At 41.0% G+C, this 19433-nt stretch overlaps 1 protein-coding gene across 1 annotated transcript in view; it reads right to left on the bottom strand.

Annotated features, from left to right (window-relative positions):
* mylka (myosin, light chain kinase a) overlaps window positions 1-19433 on the bottom strand; it is an 81724-nt gene that overhangs the window by 33083 nt on the left and 29208 nt on the right. The window contains exons 13-21 of the mRNA XM_044366602.1: window positions 17066-17200; window positions 14267-14464; window positions 12755-12962; window positions 12626-12670; window positions 9707-9811; window positions 7401-7422; window positions 6605-7355; window positions 6359-6550; window positions 838-954 (exon numbers count right to left, since the gene is read on the bottom strand). Of these exons, the coding sequence (XP_044222537.1) occupies window positions 838-954; window positions 6359-6550; window positions 6605-7355; window positions 7401-7422; window positions 9707-9811; window positions 12626-12670; window positions 12755-12962; window positions 14267-14464; window positions 17066-17200 (1773 nt within the window). The remainder of the gene's footprint in view (window positions 1-837; window positions 955-6358; window positions 6551-6604; window positions 7356-7400; window positions 7423-9706; window positions 9812-12625; window positions 12671-12754; window positions 12963-14266; window positions 14465-17065; window positions 17201-19433) is intronic.

Here is a 19433-nt window from a genome sequence, read left to right as displayed (position 1 = left end):
TAAATGTACTCAGTTATTTTCCTTCGTGCGTCCGACAGAACGAAGCTGTGAGAAAATGTCTCCAGCTGAGCTGAAACAGCTGGCGAGGACGTCCATGTAAATAAACACACGTATGTAACACGAGTAGCGGAACACGTCAGTCCCGTATGAAGACCTGAACCTGTCCCCCGTCCCCCCCCCCCCCCCCGTTTCAACTCTTCATCCAGGATTCCTCTAAAACCAACAGTCTGAACTCCCATGAGCCTCAGCTGTCCATGAACGCTCATACATTCCTGTTTCCAGTAAAGCTTGTGAGATGTTTGATAGATACAGGGCCGTGTTTGTGTTGATTTATTCTAATTACAGGAAACTCCGACCAGACGGAGGCTGCTGAGGAATCCTGGGAGCTGAGGAGGAGGAAGAGGAGGAGGAGGAGGAGGAGGAGGAGGAGGAGGAGGATCTGCTGTTTCACTGTTATTCTTTCTCTGCTGTGTTTATGGAAAATGTGCGACTTTTATCAGTGTTTAACAGGCAACAACGCGGCATGAAGCTGACAGATATGAACACACAGAAACAGACGAAGGTTTAACGGAGGACGTGTTCAAAGTTCCTTCGGGGTGTTTTTAGGTTTTTTAATCTCACTTCATCGGACGACGCCGGACGCTTGTTTACACATTTCTGGACACGGTTGACTGAAAGCATCGAGACAAACAGATGGCAGCAGAAAAGATGAAGATTAATAGTCGAATTAAAGAGAAAAGATGGAGTTTCACTGGGGTTTTCTGGGAGTGTGTTAGAGGATAAACTGGTGTAACTGGTTTATACAGCAGCGGATGTTAGATAATGTGAGATTCTTACCGTCTACTAGAACCATACAGGAACATTCAGCTTTGCCTGCTGAGTTCTCGGCTCTGCATTTATACTGGCCTTCGTCCTCCGGCAGAGCTTTGTCTATGGTCAGAGAGCAGAGGCCGCCTGCAGCACAAACACAAACACACACACACAAACACACACAAACACACACAAAACACACACAAAACACACACAAACACACACAAACACACACAAACTGAGATTAATCATCTCTTATGTAAGAGACACGGGCAGCAACAACAAGCAATACAGACAAATCTATCACAACCTCCCATTAGTCAATATAAAATAAAATAAAAACATGAAAACATCACAATAAAAGAGAAAATAAAAGCATCATTTATTCATGTTTGTCACAAAAAACACAGAAGAAGAAGAAAACTATGTGTTTTGCTACATCATGTCTCCCAGTATGAAGCTAATTGTTCCAGTTCATAACTTCATGTATTTCCTGTAATAATCACTTCCTGTTAAGAGTCGTTTTATCAGCCAATTAAACATTTGTCTCCGTTCATTCATGAGTTATAAACCTAAAATATTTAGGGGTTAATACACATTTTAGACATCAGACAACATGGTGGTGGTTTGCATTGTGGTTTCCAGTGTTTCCAGTAAACAGGGAGATGTTTCTATCATAGTGGGATCAAACCAAACTCCCTCCATCTCTGTGAACTGGTTCCATCCATTCACACCTTCCACTCCTCCTCAGATATAATCATCCCTCCTTCATTTATAAAGACATGAACTCGCCTCGTTTATCTGAAGTTTATTACAAACGCTGTGATTTATGTTAAAAACACGACAGCAGAAGAAGCTGATCCTGATCCTGATCCTGAACCTGATCCTGAACCTGTTCTCATCACGACTGCACGAACCTCCAACCTGGATCACAATCTCACATTCCAGTTGGCAGGCGACACGACCGTCCTGAGACTCAGCGACGACGACAACAACAACAGACGACGACGAGGCTTCATACCAGCGGCGAGCAGCGAGAGAACATCTCCATCTACGGAGAGGAAGACGACCTGGTCCTGAACCCGGAGGAGACCGGACCACAGGGGGGTGAGGGGACCACATGACTCCTCCAGGAACCTCAGCTGGTATTTATGCTTAACGTGATGCTGTTATTAGTCTCTGGAGACGTCTCCAAACTAACTAACGTGACCAAACTCTTCATGATGAAGCAACATGTCACTCAGAGCAGCGCTGTGACTCACTGACGACAACGGAGGAATCAGATATATCAGGCTTGGACAGTTTATGTGTGTGTGTGTGTTGATGCCGTCTGTCTGACTTGTTAAGCTGCACACTGTTCTGCTAATGTTAAGCTAACTGTTAGCTGCTGCTTGTTTAACTTAAAGGACTTTTCACAGTTTCTCCAGTCGTGTGTTAAAGCAGCAGTCAGGTGTCTTTGATCATTCCTCCTGTTCATACTGGATATTAAAAGATCCTTCAAATGTGTTTTCAATGCATTTAAAAGTCTGTGTGAAGCTTCTATTCAGCTTCAGCAGTCTGAGTTAGTCATATCAAGTGGATATCTGACACATTTACAGTCTTTGTGTTTCCCTGTTGAGCTGCAGGTGGAAGTATAGTAACAAAAAGAGGAACTTTGGCACTAAAAAGACTGTAACGTTGAAAGATATCTACTTGATTTGACTCATTTGGACGCTGAAGCTTCATATTAGCTTCAGATAAACTTTTAAATACATGTTTGCACAGGAGGAGGACTGTGTAACGAGGTAATATTAACGTTAGCATTGAACATAAAAGTATTTTGTTTTCCGATCCGGAATAATCGATCACTAAAATAATCGACACTGATGTCATGACTGTGTTTCTGCAGCTGTCTGCCGGCGTTTCAGTGACCTTTGATCTTTAAGATGTGACACAGTGTCCTCATTATGTAGGACACACACACACACACACACACACACACACACACACACACAGAGCTGGATCAGGGGCTGTCCTGCAGACTGAAATAACAGAGGGGGGGATTACTGCTGTCTGACACACACACACACACACACACACACGCATGCATGCACACGCACACACGTGCACACACACACACACAGACAGGGAATCCTCAGGCAGTGCCCTTATTTGTTCATAAATACAACACACACACACACATGTATGTACATATATAGCGGCTGCACCGCCGAGCCGTTACAGACTCATCAGAACACCAGACGCTGATTTATTCTCACTTTGAACAAACAACAACAACAAATATTTTGATGTGTCTTAACATGACGTCAAAGTCCCTCCTCTTCCTTCCTTCATCATCATCATCATCATCATCTGATTAACCGCAATGAATCCAAAAGTAACTCACAAGTCAAAACTTTTTTTTTTTTTTAAATCACCTCAATAAATTTGCAACCAACACAAAAATGGCTCCAACGTTCACTGATAAAAAACAGAAGTCGAAGGTAAAACTGAAGATCTGAAGGAGAGAAGTCAACTAAAGCAGCAGAGGCTCATGGGTATTGTAGTTTTCTTAACCATCGGCCAAAATGACAAAACCTGATTTGTCTTGAAACTGGTCAGAATATAAACATATAGATTCTGTTCAGTAACATCAAGGAGATCGTTTCATTTTCAATAAAGAAACACCTGCTATATAATAATATTAATATATTAATATATTAATAATGCTCTGAGAATGAATGTAAAGTCATAGAAACTAAATTAATTTGTTTAAATTCAAAACAACAACATCGTCTTATTCAACCTCCTGCTTCTGTAGTCAAATAGATGGACAACAGTCAATGATCAATGATCACACCCGTTTAATCCATATTTAATATAAATTAATCAGACATTTAATATCTGTGAATCAAATTCCAAAAACCCAAAATTCATTTAACAGTTCTTGTAACCGACTGATTTTCCTAAAATAAGTTTGGCTTCAGTTTCTTCGTCAGAACTGTTGATGTGTCCGTTTACTTTCTCCCACCGTCACTGTGACCACATGACACACTCGGCTCAGGTTTGACGTACAGACCTGAGACAGTAAAACCAGACCTGACCCCATTAGACTGAGTAGACTTTGTGCTCTCGTCTGACTCGGGTCCCGGGTCGGGTCCCGGGTCGGGTCGGACTTTAGTGGACCGGCATGAACGAAGCAGAAACTCTCAACGCTCTGAGTTCAGTCAAAACTAAACATTAAAACTTTATTTACACCTTAATGCAGGTGTAAATACATCAGAACACGCTGTGATCTCAGCAGGTCTGTACAGCTCGACCACATTAAGAAAAACATCGGTCCAGTAAGCTGAACGCTCACTTGGCTCTGCCTCTTCCTGCCAGCTACAGAAAGCCCCGCCAAAAGCAGCAGCTGTTATTTTTTTTAACCATATGCTAACATGCTAGGCAGCTAACTCGCTAATGTTATTCTACAACTCATGCTAACGTTTGCTAACGAGAATCAATATTATTATTTGTAAACAGGAGAAGCAAACAGAGAGTAAACATGAGTAATGAGCCGATGTTTGTTGTTGTTGTTGTCATTGTTAGTAACACTTTGCTTCAAACCCCCCCCCCCAAAAAAAAACAGAGTGGTACATCCTGTCAGTTGAGGTGTTTCCTATCTGTGCAGCCGAACTTAGCAGCTCGTTGACGGACTGTTTCACCCTGAAGGTCCCGGTGTTTCCTCCGCAGGCTGCACTTAACAAACCGAGGCTAACGTTAGCTGGGAGGCTAGCAGAGGCTAGCTGGCTGTGCTTCCCTCCGGTGGTGCCTCGGCTAACGCTCCGCTAGCCTCCCAGCTAACGGTAGCCTCGGTTTGTTATTCAGGGTGAAACAGTCCGTGGAGGGAAGCAGTCAGGCTCTAAACTAGAGCTGCAACTAATGATTATTTTCATTAACGATTAATCTGTTAATTATTTTCTCTGTTAATTGATTAGTTATTTGGTTAATAAAATGTCAGAAAATGGTGAAAAATGAAATTCAGTGTTTCTTCGTCTTGTTTTGTCAAAGATCTTCAGTTTACTGTCACAGAGACCAAAGAAACCAGAAAATATTCACATTTAAGAAGCTGAATCAGAGAATTTGGTCAAAACTATTTATTGATTATCAAAATAGTTTACGTTTAACTAATACATTAATCAACTCATCGTTGGACTAAACCATCTGCTTATTTAAAATCCGCCTGATCGAGAGAAAACAATTTAAAAATAATGTGATTTTCACTCAACTAATGATTATTTTTATTTATCACCTAATGTGAAGATTATTTTTTTGGATAAATTAATTAATCATTTGGTCTATAAAACATCAGAAAACAGCAAAAATCCACAGTATCCTAGAGGACGAGGTGACTTCATATTAAATTTACTATAATCAAGACGAGACAAGCAGCGAATAATAAAACAGACTGTTTGCTGTTTATTACTTGGAAAAATGACTTAAACGAGTAACTGATTATCAAAATAGATTCTTCCACTAATCACTGCAGCTCTGATGTATATTTACAGGACTTTAGGATGTAAAAACTTTGAATCTAAACATCTCAAAAACATATCGGATCACAGATAGAAACATAATGATTAAACAAGTCACAAATTCATTGATCAGTCAGTTAATCGTTGATGTTGTTTCATAAGCAGGAAACCTTCTCCGGTTGCTGTTTTTATCTGTAGTAACACTCAGCTGTAGTGACGTCACTGTGATGTCACTGTGATGTCACTCCTCCTTTCTGACATTTCATTTGACTTTACAAACTGGAAGCGTTTTAATATTAAAAACATGTGACATTAATGAAGTATTGATCCTCACTTTGACATCAATATGACATCACTATGACATCATCATGCCGATGACAGAAAAGTGATGTGACTGTTAAATGTCTTTTTTTTAAAAAACATTAAAGCCAAACGTCTCTCTCAGCTTCTCTAAAAAGAATATTTGCTAGTTTTATTTGTCTTTTATGAGAATAAACTGAAGATCTTTGGGTTTGTTGGACAAAACAAGACATTTAAAAACGTCACCTTGTGGACATTTTTCACTATTTTCTGACTTTTTATGGAAACAATGAACTGACAAAAATACAATAATCAGTTGTGAGAAGTGAATGAATTCATGGTGGTCCTCACAAGTACAGTAAGACAGACGAGTGTGTGTGTGTGTGCGTGCGTGCGTGTGTGTGTGTGTGTGTGTGTGTGTGTGTGTCATGTAAAGTGATCTGTTCCCATATGAAATACCAACAACAGTCTGTCACACATCACATCCTGTCTCTCTCTCTCTCTCTCTCTCTCTCTCTCTCTCTCTCTCTCTCTCTATTGTTTCAGATCTGGTTTCTATTAATAGAATCTGAATCCTGACGTCCGTCAACAGTTGTTCAACACAAAAACATGTTTCACCTCCTTCAGCTCCAGCTGCTCAAACTCTCTTCAAACTTTATTTCACATCCTTGTGGACGTCTCAAAGTTTACAAAGATGTGTGTCAGCTGATGTGTGTGTGTGTGTGTGTGTGCGTGTGCGTGTGACCTCTGACCTTCGTTAGCGAGGATGATGAACTTGGACGGTTTGATGATCTTCCCGTCCAGCGTCCAGCTGACGGTGACGTCAGAGGTCGCAGCAGCAGCGGCGAGGCGGCACTGCAGCCGGAGCCGCTGCCCGTCCAGCACCGTCACATCGCTCGGCTTCTCCGTGAACTCCGGCGCCTTCCCTCCTCCACCTCCACCTCCTCCACCTCCTCCTCCTCCTCCTCTCAGCGCCGCGGTCCCACCACCTCCTCCACCTCCTCCTCCTCCTCCGACAACGCTCTTCTTCTCGTTAATCCCTCCGGCCACGCAGTTGTTCACCGCCGCCTTGCCGCCATCCCCGTTCTTCTCCGGGGTCGCCGGCTTCTTCTTGTTAGCGAGGACGGAACGGAAGTCGGCGTCGTTCTTTACGGGCGTCCCGGCCGGTTTGTTGCCGGCGGCGGCGGCGCCCTTCTTTCCCAACACGGAGCGGAAGTCCACCTGCTGCGGGGCGCTCACCTTACGATCCTCCTCAATCTTGGGTTTGACACCCTTGAGGTTTGCCTTGAAATCCATCTGGTGGCGATGGCGTTCGTGGGTGGTGGTGGTGGTGGTAGCAGTGGTGGTAGCGGTGGTGGTAGCGGTGGCGGTGGCGAGGCCGGCCTCCCTTGGCTCCTCTCCCGGGTTGTTTTTGGTGTCGCCGGCTCGGCGTCCCAGCAGCGAGCGGAAGTCGAGCTGCTGCGCCTCCCTCTGTCGCAGCTCCTCTTCACCGCGCTCCCTGGTTTCCACGCAGCGTTTGAGGAGGCCTTGAGGAGAGTCCTGGTCACCCTCCTTCTCCTTCTTCTTCTTCTTCTCCCTCTGCAGGTGCAGGAGTTGCGGGTCCGACGCTCCTCCTCGCTCCTTCTGCTCCTGGTTGGCCTCCTGCCACTGCCGACTGACACTGCTGCTGCTGCTGCTGCTTCTCCGTTCCACGCCTCCTCTTCCTCCTCCTCCTCCTCCTCCTCCTCCTCCTCCTCCTCTCAGCGCCGCGGTCCCACCAGCTGCTCCTCCTCCTCCTCCTCCTCCTCCTCCTGCTGCTGCTGCTGCTGCTGCAGGGCTGGACGAACAAGCACAGAGACAGATGGAGAGAGAGAGAGAGAATAAACAGAGCTGGGTTAAAGCCCCCCTGGAACAAGAGGACAGGCTCCGCCCCCCTTACAGCAGCGGGGAGGGGGGGGGGGGTGAGAAAACGGACCCCGACCCAAAATGTTCACGTTACATCACGAGTGACTCGACTGCCCTTATACGGGCATACACCCAGAACAGACTGAACACACACACACACACACACACAGATGTAAACACAAGTGAAACTGGACTCTGAGGACACACTCCTCCTTCCTCTGAGTCCACTTAATCCCCAGTCATCCCAGTTACTTTATCTGACTGGGAACACAGTCGTTTCTGTCATTTTCATGCTTGTAAGTTCAGAGGAAGTGTGGAATGAAAGAGAATAATTCCCATAGTTTAGTTTTGCAGGATGGTGTGTTGCAGCGACAGGGAGGACGACCAGGACTGATCTCTCTCTCTCTGTGTTTTATACTCGCACAAGTTTTAACGGTTGTTAGGAACATGATGACTAAACCTACTAAACCACATCCACCAGCAACACTAAGAAGCACACAGATTAAAACCATCAACATGAAACAAGCAAAACAAAAAAATGAAAGTACATTTTTGACTTGTCATCGCACGAAAAGCTCAGGTGTCACTGATGACGTCATCGTAAATAAACCATGACGGACGGTGCAACAGTTTATTATTTACACATTTTATTATTTGCTTTTCCTGCGTGACACACGTCAAGATGTTAAACGGACTCAGCAGCCGAAACAAGTCGACACAATGAAAGATGAACCAGTACAGAAAAACTCATTCGTGCTTTTATTAATAATCTGATTTAGTCTGTTAATGTTTTTTTTTGACTCTTTGAAATCTCCAGTCTGAGTTTAGTTCTGGATGTTTTTAGTTTTTACTTCACTGATTTGTTTCAGTGTCGCAAACTGTTTTTTTAAAACATCCAAAACTTTTATATTTTCATCAGCTCATATTATTATTATTATTACTCCCATCACGTCCTTCGACCAATCACACGCAGCGAGTGTAAACAGTGCAGCCAAGAGGAAAAGAGGAAATGCTGGCTCTGATTGGTTCAGTTGATAGGGACGGATTAGAGAAGCTTTAGGGAATTTCTGGATATAGGACGGACGGACGGACGGACGGACGGACGGATGGATGGGAGGATAAGTGGGGTGGTGGTGGTGGGGGTGAATAAATAGAGATCAATGGATGAAGCAGAATAAACGTCTGGATGGAGAGATGGACGAAAGGATAAACAGTTTATTTTGTGTCTAAAAACTCAGCAGCTTGTATCATGATAAATCTATTTACTGTTTATTTTAATTTAACTCAATTATTATTTTATTATTAATCCTTCAGAAATAAGAGTTGGGAGTCAAACTGTAATCAAGACTTCAGGGCTGCAACTAACAATTATATCCATTATCAATTAATCTGTTGATTAGTTGTTTGGTCTATAAAATGTGGATCAGTGTTTCCAAAAGTCCAAGATGACGTCATCAAATGTCTTGTTTTGTATATTCACACCAGAGAATTGTGGTATTTTTCATTAAAAAAAGGACTCGAAGTGATTCATTGATTACCAAAACGGTCGCCAGTTAATTTTCTGGCGAACGACTCGGCGATAAATCGACTGATCGTTGCAGCTCTACTTTTCATCCAGCACATGTTGTATCATAATGTTCATAATTTATATTAACATCTCTACAGTTCTACCGTTATCCTACAATACAGAAGACTCAAAGCTTGATCCCACAGAGCAGATCAAACAGGCAGGAAGTGATAGATAGAGCATCTGGTCAATAATAATATAATAAAATACACATCAACATTACGTTATAACCGGTGGCACCAGGCCAGAAGTCGACCAATCAGACGATATCTGTCACTGTGGAGGACGAGAGGTTCATCTTGGAAAAGGAAAATCACAGGATTTTATGACAGGAGTTAGGAGTTTTTGGTGTGGAAGATGAAGTATAACCTACTTATTAGCTAGCATATAAATATAAATATGTGATTTTGCCAGACTTACTGCATGGGAAAGCAAAATGCTCCGTTTCTGAAACACTCCCGGTGGTTTACGTCATACTCTCCTGACGCAGAGCCTTTTATTCAGCTAACTTCTCAGGCAAAGACAGTAGATTTATAACATGACGAGTTCAATGAGTCCAAGCGTGTCGGCTTGGACGGTGTCAGTGTGTTGGATGAACATCAGATTCGGCTGAAAACACAGCGAACAGAGGAAGGTGATGAAGACTGACCCGCTGTCGTCTCCTGCTCGTCCTCCTCGTCCTCTCGTCCCGTCCGTCTCTCCTCCATCGCTGACGGACAGACTGGCCACAGCGCTGCACTCCCCGACCTTGTTCCTGACGCACAGAAACACAACGTTTTGCTCAACGGTACTTCAACAGCAGCTCAGCCAGTCTCTCCTGACACGCCGAAACCTTTTGTACCTCCTTCCTGTCCTGTCAAGTTTCCTGTGACTTCATATAGTCTCACTACTATTTTACAGGAATACCAGGTACTACTGTAGTACCCTCTCTGGTACAATAAATATATATCCTTGTATTGTATAAAGGTGTATAACAGAGAGAGTTTGTGCAATTTGGTACAAATTATAAGAAAAAATGGAAGAAAGTGTTTAGTTGGTTTAGCTGGTAAGTGCCAACTCTTTATATTTGAGTTCATACGTGGTTAACTTGCAAAAAAAAGTTGAATAAATGAGACTTTTAACAATTCTTGACAACAAACAAATATTTTGTTTTCAGTGTGTAGTTTTTGTGTGTCAAACTACATATTAGCATGTTAGGTTGTTTCTTAAAACTCCATAATAAGCAACATTTCCTGTATATTACCAAATTACATAAACTTTCAAAGAAAAGTTACACAGCAGATACTTTTAGGAAATTATGGAAAAAAAACTTATATGGTAATTTATCGTTTGACACACAAAACTACAGACTGAAAGTTAAATATTTTCTGTCTGTTAAATAATTGTCAAAAGTCTATTTTATTAAGAAATTTAGCAAATGAATAACTACGTATGAACTCACATATAATGAATCAGCATTTACCAACTAAATCAACTTTTTTCTGTGTTTTTCTTATAATTTATATCAATTGCACCACATTCTCTTTAAAATGTCCCAAAATTAACCATTAAATACCTGCAAATTACTCAGAAAAACTCCCAGATATTAGTATAAAATAAAGGAACCTGTAAAATGAAGCATTACCCAATATCCCTACGTAGTATTCTTTGCAGCTTCCTTGTTATATACAGTATGTGTCTACTACCCTTACAGTACCCTTCCCTTATAGTACCCTTCCCTTTACTCTCCATGATTAATGTCCACTGTAATTCTCTCTGCAGAACCTGAGTACCCGAAAACAAGCAGTACAATTCATTACTGAAAAACTATGCTTAGTACTTGTGAAGAACTATACCTTGTACTTTTCCTTATACCCTGGTACCCTACCAAGTATTCTTTGCAGTGCCCTACTTAGTCCCCAAAATCTAAAACAAGTGACAGAATTAATTCTGCTGCATTTCTTTAGTTTACACTCAGTGCTCGTAGTACTCCTACTCCTAGTTTCATAGTACCCGGGCTTATACCCCTCTCATTACCATCTTTAGTACTTTGGTATCCCCCAAAATACTCTAGTACCCTACTTTAAACCCAGTACTCTGACAAAAGCAGAAAAGCACATCCGGCTACGTTTCTGTATGTTATGCAACATAATCTTCCTTGTTTACTAATTATTTATGTAGTATCTTTAATAGTACTCCAGTATACTTTCCAGTACTGCTCTGTGTACACTGGTACTCCCCCCAATACTCAAGTATTCTACCTTGTACTCCCTTTGTAGTACACTACTACCCCTTTTCAGTATCATCTTTCGTGTCACAGATACTACAAAAACATACTTATAATTATATTTAAATACGTATAACTTTTGGGTACCTAGTAACCTTGAACTCAAATGATCCTTTCCACATCCATGTAGTCGTAAAGGTCCATGTGTCATATACTATATATACATATTTGTTATATTTACACATACTATATAAAATACCTATGATTTCTACAAACTCTCTGACTAATGAGAACTCTGTATATGACAATATTTGTACCGTTATACCTGATAATAAATACTTTAAATGAAGGGAAACATTGAATAAATCTGATGAAAGACGAGAGTTTATGAAGAGGCGGATGGATAGATTATGGATGGATTTATGGATGGGGGAGGGGCGGTGTTTCCTCTTTAACATTAATCCTAACTTCCTCTACATACTGTACATCACAGAGGATTATTTTATCATGTTGCTGCCCACAAAATATCTGCTTCTATGTATGGTGTTTCCATATATGTGTACAACAGATCATCTACTGTATGTATAAAATTTTGAGGTACTTGTACTTTACTTGAGTATTTCCATGTGATGCTACTTTCTACATTTCAGAGGGACGTCTTACAAAAAGCAGTGTGTAGTCGGGGTCACATTTCACATGTCTATGAGTTGTTAACAGCTCCACCAAATAGTGATTTTTCCCTCTAAACTTCTCACATGCTTTCATTTCAATAAATGTTCAAATGATCCAATATTTCAGCAAAAATCAAAGATTAGAGAAAAAGTCCAAAAACTGAAAACAGATTTGTGTATCAGAACTTTGTTTTTTCTTCTTTCCTCTCCCATTAATCATCTCACCACCCCTCAGATTTATCTGCTGACCCTTTGGAGGGGCCCGACCCCTAGGTTGGGAACCACTGGACTAAACTAGCTAACTGTATATAAAGTAGTGTAAACTAGCTCCACCTCCAGCAGCTACAACAGTAACATGCTGCTCTAACACTGATGCTTCACTATTAATAATCTAATGATGTCATATATAATAATATATCAGTCAGAGGGACCAAACCACTACTTTTACTGCAATACTTTAACTACATCAAGCTCATAATACTTATGTACTTTTACTGCAATACTTTAACTACATCAAGCTCATAATACTTATGTACTTTTACTGCAATACTTTAACTACATCAAGCTCATAATACTTATGTACTTTTACTGCAGGAGGATTTTTCATGCAGGACTTTTACTTGTAATGGAGTTTTTAATAATAATAATTTCTACTTCAGTAAAAGATGTGACTACTGTGTTGTTTTCTTACCTCAGGCTGACCAGGTAATCTCCAGCGTGATGCTTTTTAACTCTCCTGAAGAAGAAGAAGAAGTTATTGTTATGGTTCTGTGAGATTTAGAAATGTCAGAAACCACATGACGTAGGTGTAACTGTTGACCTGATCAGCAGTGAGATGACGTCCTCTTTCTGCAGCAGTTCATAGTCTCCTCCGGAGGTCAGAGGTCGGCTCAGGTCGGCTCTGGTCCAGGTGTACTGGGGGAACGGGTCTCCAGCGATGGCGCAGGACAGGAGAACGTGCTGACCGGCGGCGGCACTCACCGGTTTGGGTTTGGTGATGAACCAGGGCTGCACACCGTCCTGGGGCTCTGCCGCAAACACCACAACAAACACAACTGTTACCATGACGACAGCCGCAACTAAAGAAGCTTGAAGGTTATTCTCCTCTGGACACATTTTATTTCTAATCCTAATATACTTTCAAACTGATGTTTTATATATATATACTTTTTATGACTTTATGGCTCAATACTTTGTACAAAGAACCAAAACAAATGCAGGCGTTTGGAGGAGGTTGTCTTGTTTTTCCAAAAGAATGTTTGTTTGTTTATTATACGAATTTATTGAGTTTCACTGTTTGTTTGTTTGATTATTTTTTTTCCTGTGTGTGTTGTTGTTACCTTTTCTTTTCTTATTTTGTTTTAATTATTATTGTAGAAAAATGTTAAAAACAGACCAAGCACTGCCCAGCTGTGCTTTGCCTGTATTTTCATAAATAAAAAAATCATAACAAAAAAAAATACAATTAACTTGTTATCAGTGTTTCCTTTTTATTTGATTTATTTGATGTTGGTCCAAAACAGATCTACGTCTTTGTATTTGTAGTCATGCTAGCAGCGTGTCTCCGGGACTAGCAGTGTTAGTCCAGACTGAAACATCTCAACAACTAAATAACGGATTGACATAAAATTTGATTCAGACACTCGTGTTCCTCAGAGGATGAATCCTGCTGACTTTTCCTCTAGCGCCACCTGCAGGTCAAATCTTCATGTATCTAGTGAAATATCTCCACATCTACTCGGTGGATTGGCAAAGAATTTGGTTCAGACACTCATGTTCCTGAGGATGAACTCTTATAACCTTGAAAGGTGCAAAAAACCCTTAAAGGGGCTTCATGAGGACACTCTCTGATGCATGAGAGAGGAAGAGAGAAAACAAAAGATAAGTTAATTAACATATATTGTAAATTAATAGTTACTAGTGAGCAGTTTCCAAATATAAGACGAGATAAGACAGGATAGAGATGAGGAAGGACGACGTTACAGAGAAAGACACAAACCTTTTACGGCTTTTTTAAATTATGCAGACGCTGAGTTAAAAATATCAGACGGCAGAGCGCTCGATATGATTGAACCTCTGTAAATTAAACAAAACTGTAGTTGAGATGTTCCACAGACAAGACGCCGAGTGGAATAACGTAATATAATTCATGAACAAAAGGGGGGGAAGACTCCTGTTAAAGCATCTGCGTACAAACAAAGCAATCTGTGGTTGGTGGACCTGATAAAGGCTGAGGACGCCTGACTGCTCCGCTGGGTCTACGTCCAGCCTCACAGAGCTGCTGGCAGGTCTCGGTGACATTAAACACTGAGTGAAACAGATGCACGGTTACCCTCCACAGTGAGCTGGGCCTGGGTGCGGTCCTCTCCGTACTGGTTCCAGGCCTGGCAGCTGTACGTCCCAGTGTCCTCTGGGAAAACCTCCTGGATCAGCAGAGTGCAGCGGTTCTCCTCTCTGAGGAGGTGAAAATCCTCCGACTCCGTCACCTCCTGCCCGTCATGGAGCCACACCACCTCTGGAGGGGGGTGACCTGCGAACCGCAATGACCTCTTAGTGCACGTCTGAGAACCCTCAAAGTGATCAGAATGTAAGAGGAAATAATCAGGACTCACAGCAAGAAGCACATAATAATCATGATGAATATTACACAGAACTGCTCTCCAGAGACTGAAAACATGATGCTGTTATTAGTCTTTGGAGCCGTTTCTAAACAAACTAATGAGACCAAACTCTTCATGATGAAGGGACATGTGACCCAGTGCAGCGCTGTGACTCACTGACGTGTTTTTAATCAGATATATCAGCTTTGATACGAACACGATACTAGTTAATAGATCAGTTCATCGCTGGTTTGGATCCAAACATGAAGAAAAATATAGAAAATTGTCAGACGTATCCTTTAAAACACACAATATGTAATTTCAGCCGCTAGGCGTCTCAGTCAAAACAATAACAAAAGACGGTGTGTGATGACGGTGTGAAGTAGCAAGGGATCATGGGAGTTGTTGTCTTCGTCGTTAAATAACCAGCTTCACCGGGATAGGATTACTCCAGTGTTCATCATTCAGGATGTTTTTACCCGAAGAGGTCTCCTCCTGGAGGGGCTGTTAGCCGAGCTGCTGCTAACGTTTGTCCAGTTTATTTCTCTGATAACTTAAGATCCAGACGTCCAATGACTAAAATCCTTCTTCCGACTAAAAGATATAGTTAAAAACCACCTAAATTTATCATGAAAATGTGGCTTAAAACTGAATAAAAGTCAATTTATAACAGTTTGTGTGGAACAACCACAACGCCGATGTATTATCTTGTATGTGTGTAAGTTACTCTTTGGTAGACGCCATTGTAGCGGACAAACACAGCGCCGCCGTATGCATCTGGTGCGTGTTTACTCTTTGGTAGAGGAGGTATGACGCCATCGACAGGCGACCAAATGAAACGGTCCGTTACTTTGATTAAATTACAGATTTCTCTGAGTTTGAACATTGTTGGAAACATTTGGGATAATGTAAGTACACAACTCAACAACATATATAACATAGGTCTAGTTGTTTTTAGACATTTTAATGTGGAATAATTACATATTATAGCTTTAAGTGTGATGCACTGGAACGCTCCTTTAAAATCAAACTTCATCTGTGGCGAGAGATTATTATAATTATATAATTATTAGGTAACAGTTTGTTTTACAGGTCCTTTGATTTTTATATGAATTTCCTGATGTTTTATGTGTAATTTGCAGGTATTAAACAGTTACTTTTTAGCGTTTTACAGAGAGAGTGGCGCAATTTGGTACAAATTATAAGACAAAAACAGTAAAAACGGGTTCAGTAGGTACGTGCCCACTCATATCTGGGTTCATATGCAGCTGTTAATTTGCAAAAAAATCTTAATAAATTGTTTAACTAACAAAAAATACTTTTTTCAGAGTGTAGTTTTGTGTGTTAGCAAAAATAAATAAATACATTCTCCATGTGTTAGCATTAGCATACAAGGCACAGTTCTCATAAACTTATAATACCAAGAATTAACAGTTACACAGCAGCTGCTTTTAGGAAAGTATTGATTTCTTATTATTAAAATATTAAACAACTTAATATGCTAATATGTAGTTTGACACACAAAACTACACACTGAAAACTAAATATATTCTGTCAGTTAAAGAATTGTTAAGTTTGTAATTTATTAAGAATCTTTGCAAATTAACAAATACATATTAATCTAAATATAACGAGTGGGTTCTTATAGTTCGTACCTGCATCTGTAACCGTTAAATACCTGCAAATTACTCCGAAAACTTCCAGGAAATGAGTTTCAAACGAAGGTACCTATAAAGTAAAGTGTTATCAATTATTATTATCTTCCTGAGAAGTCGTTATCTGAAAATAAAGAGCAAACCTTCAGAAACAGTTTGATGAGTGAAAGCAGAGATCAGACAGCAGCTTATATGGAGAAAAAACCCTCTGTGGAAAATCATTATGTAACACACACACACACACACACACACACACACACACACAAACACACAAACACATACACACACACATATTCACACACACACACACACACACACACACACACACTCTGGGTTAATAATATGGAGGCTTCAGCTATAGTTCACTTCTATAGTAACTCAACTTATATTTCAGGCAAACTGCTGTCAGATCTGCTGAACAAGAACCAGAACACACACACACACACACACACACACACACACACATTTATACTTCTACCCTTGTGAGGACTCTCATTGATACGATAGAGCCCCTAAACCCTAAACTGAACCCTAAAACCAAGCTGAACAACCTCTGAAGGTTTGTCCCACAGTAAGGACCGCTCACTGCCCGCATCTAACACTCAACTCGGTCCCCACAAAGATAGACATACAAGTATCACACACACACACACACACACACACACACACACACACACACAGAGGAAATGAAGAGGCAGGAATCGTCCAGAGTGAATCTGTCCTCATCTCATCTCCACCATCTCCCTGGAGATCTGACAGGAAATACCACAGCTCAACACACACACACACACTGAACGCATAAACACACACACACTGAGCACATAAACACACACACACACACACACTGAGCACATAAACACACACACACAGTCGTACCGGTCAGCTCCACCGTCATGGTAACCCTGCTGCCGTCCATCACCTTCAGGTCCGTCAGGCCGCCGGTGAAGCGAGGAGCCTCACACACTCCTCTGGTGGCCTCTGTGACCTCTGACCTGCGACCCTGCGGTCTGCCTGCAACACGACAACACGTGAAGAAGAAAACGACACATCAAACATCTGCCCAGTCTCACGTCTCGTTAGCTGTTCCTGAGTTCAAACTCGTTATAACATCAAAGTGCAGATTTACGCATCAATCAATTAAAACCAGATGCAGCAAAATACAAACAGTCTTCAATTAACAAGTCTTTATTTTACACATCATTTACATTTATATTCATTTCCTGGAAATTTTCCGAATAATTTGCAGGTATTTAATAATTAATTTTACAGATGGTGCAACTTGGTACAAATAATAAGAAAAAACAGAAAAAAGTGTTAAACGCACAATATGTAATTTCAGCCGCTAGGCGTCTCAATCAAAACAATAACAAAAGACGGAGTGTGATGACGGTGTGAAGTAGCAAGGGATCATGGGAGTTGTTGTCTTCGTCGTTAAATAACCAGCTTCACCAGGATAGGATTACTCCAGTGTTCATCATTCAGGATGTTTTTACCCGCAGAGGTCTCCTCCTCTCCAGAACAAACAGACCCGGAGATTACAGGTAAAAACACTGAATAAAACTGTTTCACCTAAAAAATCAGTGTTTCTCTCCGACGATCGATGTTTGGTGACCACCGGACTTCCTGGAGGGGCTGTTAGCCGAGCTGCTGCTAACGTTTGTCCAGTTTATTTCTCTGATAACTTAAGATCCAGACGTCCAATGACTAAAATCCTTCTTCCGGCTAAAAGATATAGTTAAAAACAACTAAATTTATCATGAAAATGTGGCTTAAAACTGAATAAAAGTCAATTTATAACAGTTTGTGTGGAACAACCACAACGCTGATGTATTATCTTGTATGTGTGTAAGTTACTCTTTGGTAGACGCCATTGTAGTGGACAAACACAGCGCCGCCGTATGCATCTGGTGCGTGTTTACTCTTTGGTAGAGGAGGTATGACGTCATTGACAGGCGACCAAATGAAACAGTGTTTTTAGACATTTTAATGTGGAATAATTACATATTATACCTAATATGTAATGTAATAAGGGGCCATACTTTTTGAGTGCTTGTGTTTATATATTTGGGTCTCTGATGAACCGACTGACACACAAGCTGTGAAATAAGACCACCCAGTCAGTCATGTGATTCAACAAGCCATTCAGATTTGATGCCCCTTCTTACATCACATGGGGGCGAAGCTAACGTAAGCTAAACTAAGCTGAGGGTGAATAATTTGCATATGGCGGAGCAGAGCCGAAGAGTCCTGCTGTCTTCTGTCTTCTGGTGGATTTAACACCTGATTCTGCTCTGATCTGAGCGAAAGTTTGTTTTTTAAAAGTTTGGTGGATTTATCTTCAATCTCGCTTCTCAGGCTAACCGGCGCTAAGCTAACACCAGAGTCACACACACACCACCTCAGCTGCTGTCATCAATAATAAACATCTTAAATGCCGATGAGTTTATATAATGTTAATGTTGCACAGTATGTAGATATCTATATGTATAAACAACAACGTCGCCGCCGTATTTATGCCTTTAGGGGACGTTGTTTTGAGTGTGCTACAATGTTAGCTTAGCTCTGATCGATCTGAACTCCATTCAGAAGCATTTTAACAGTTGTTTGCTTGTCATCTTGCCTGACAAAGCATGAATTCAGGCTTTTTACAAACAATATAATGATGTAGTTAATCTGTATCCTTCTGATCTGATTATTTCAATTAAATCAGAGTAAAATCTCAGTTTATTTACAGTGAAACGGGCCGATGTGAACGGGGCTGTTCAGACAGGAGGAGAAGGCTGCTGTGCTGCTTCATCCTTTTGGTATTTTGACCAAAGCAGGTCAGATACGTTTTATTAAGACCTCGGGGAACTGTGTTAACTTGTGGAAAAGGGTCATAATATGGCCTCTTTAAAATGGTTTAGTTGGTCAGTGCTGATTCATTATAATTGGGTTCATATCTAGTTATTAATTTGAAAAAAATTTTAATAAATGAGACTCTTTAACTGACAGAAAATTCACGTTTTTTAGTGTGCAGTTTTGTCTGTTATATGATATATTAGCAATTAGCTTTTTTTCAGTAATTTCCTAAAAGCAGCTGCTGTGTAACTGTTAATTCTTTATAACTATATTACTTTGAAAGAGTTATGTAATTTTGGTAGTACACAGGAAATGTGCTCATTATACAGTTTTTAAGAAACACATTTAAGCAACGCGTCACTACCACGCAGGCTTCTGCGGAGGCGTGGTCACCACGAGGCTC

Source organism: Thunnus albacares, chromosome 11 (assembly GCF_914725855.1).
Source record: "Thunnus albacares chromosome 11, fThuAlb1.1, whole genome shotgun sequence".
NCBI lineage: Eukaryota > Metazoa > Chordata > Actinopteri > Scombriformes > Scombridae > Thunnus > Thunnus albacares.
Note: the sequence above shows the minus strand (reverse complement) of the source record. Positions and strands in the feature narration are given on the sequence as shown.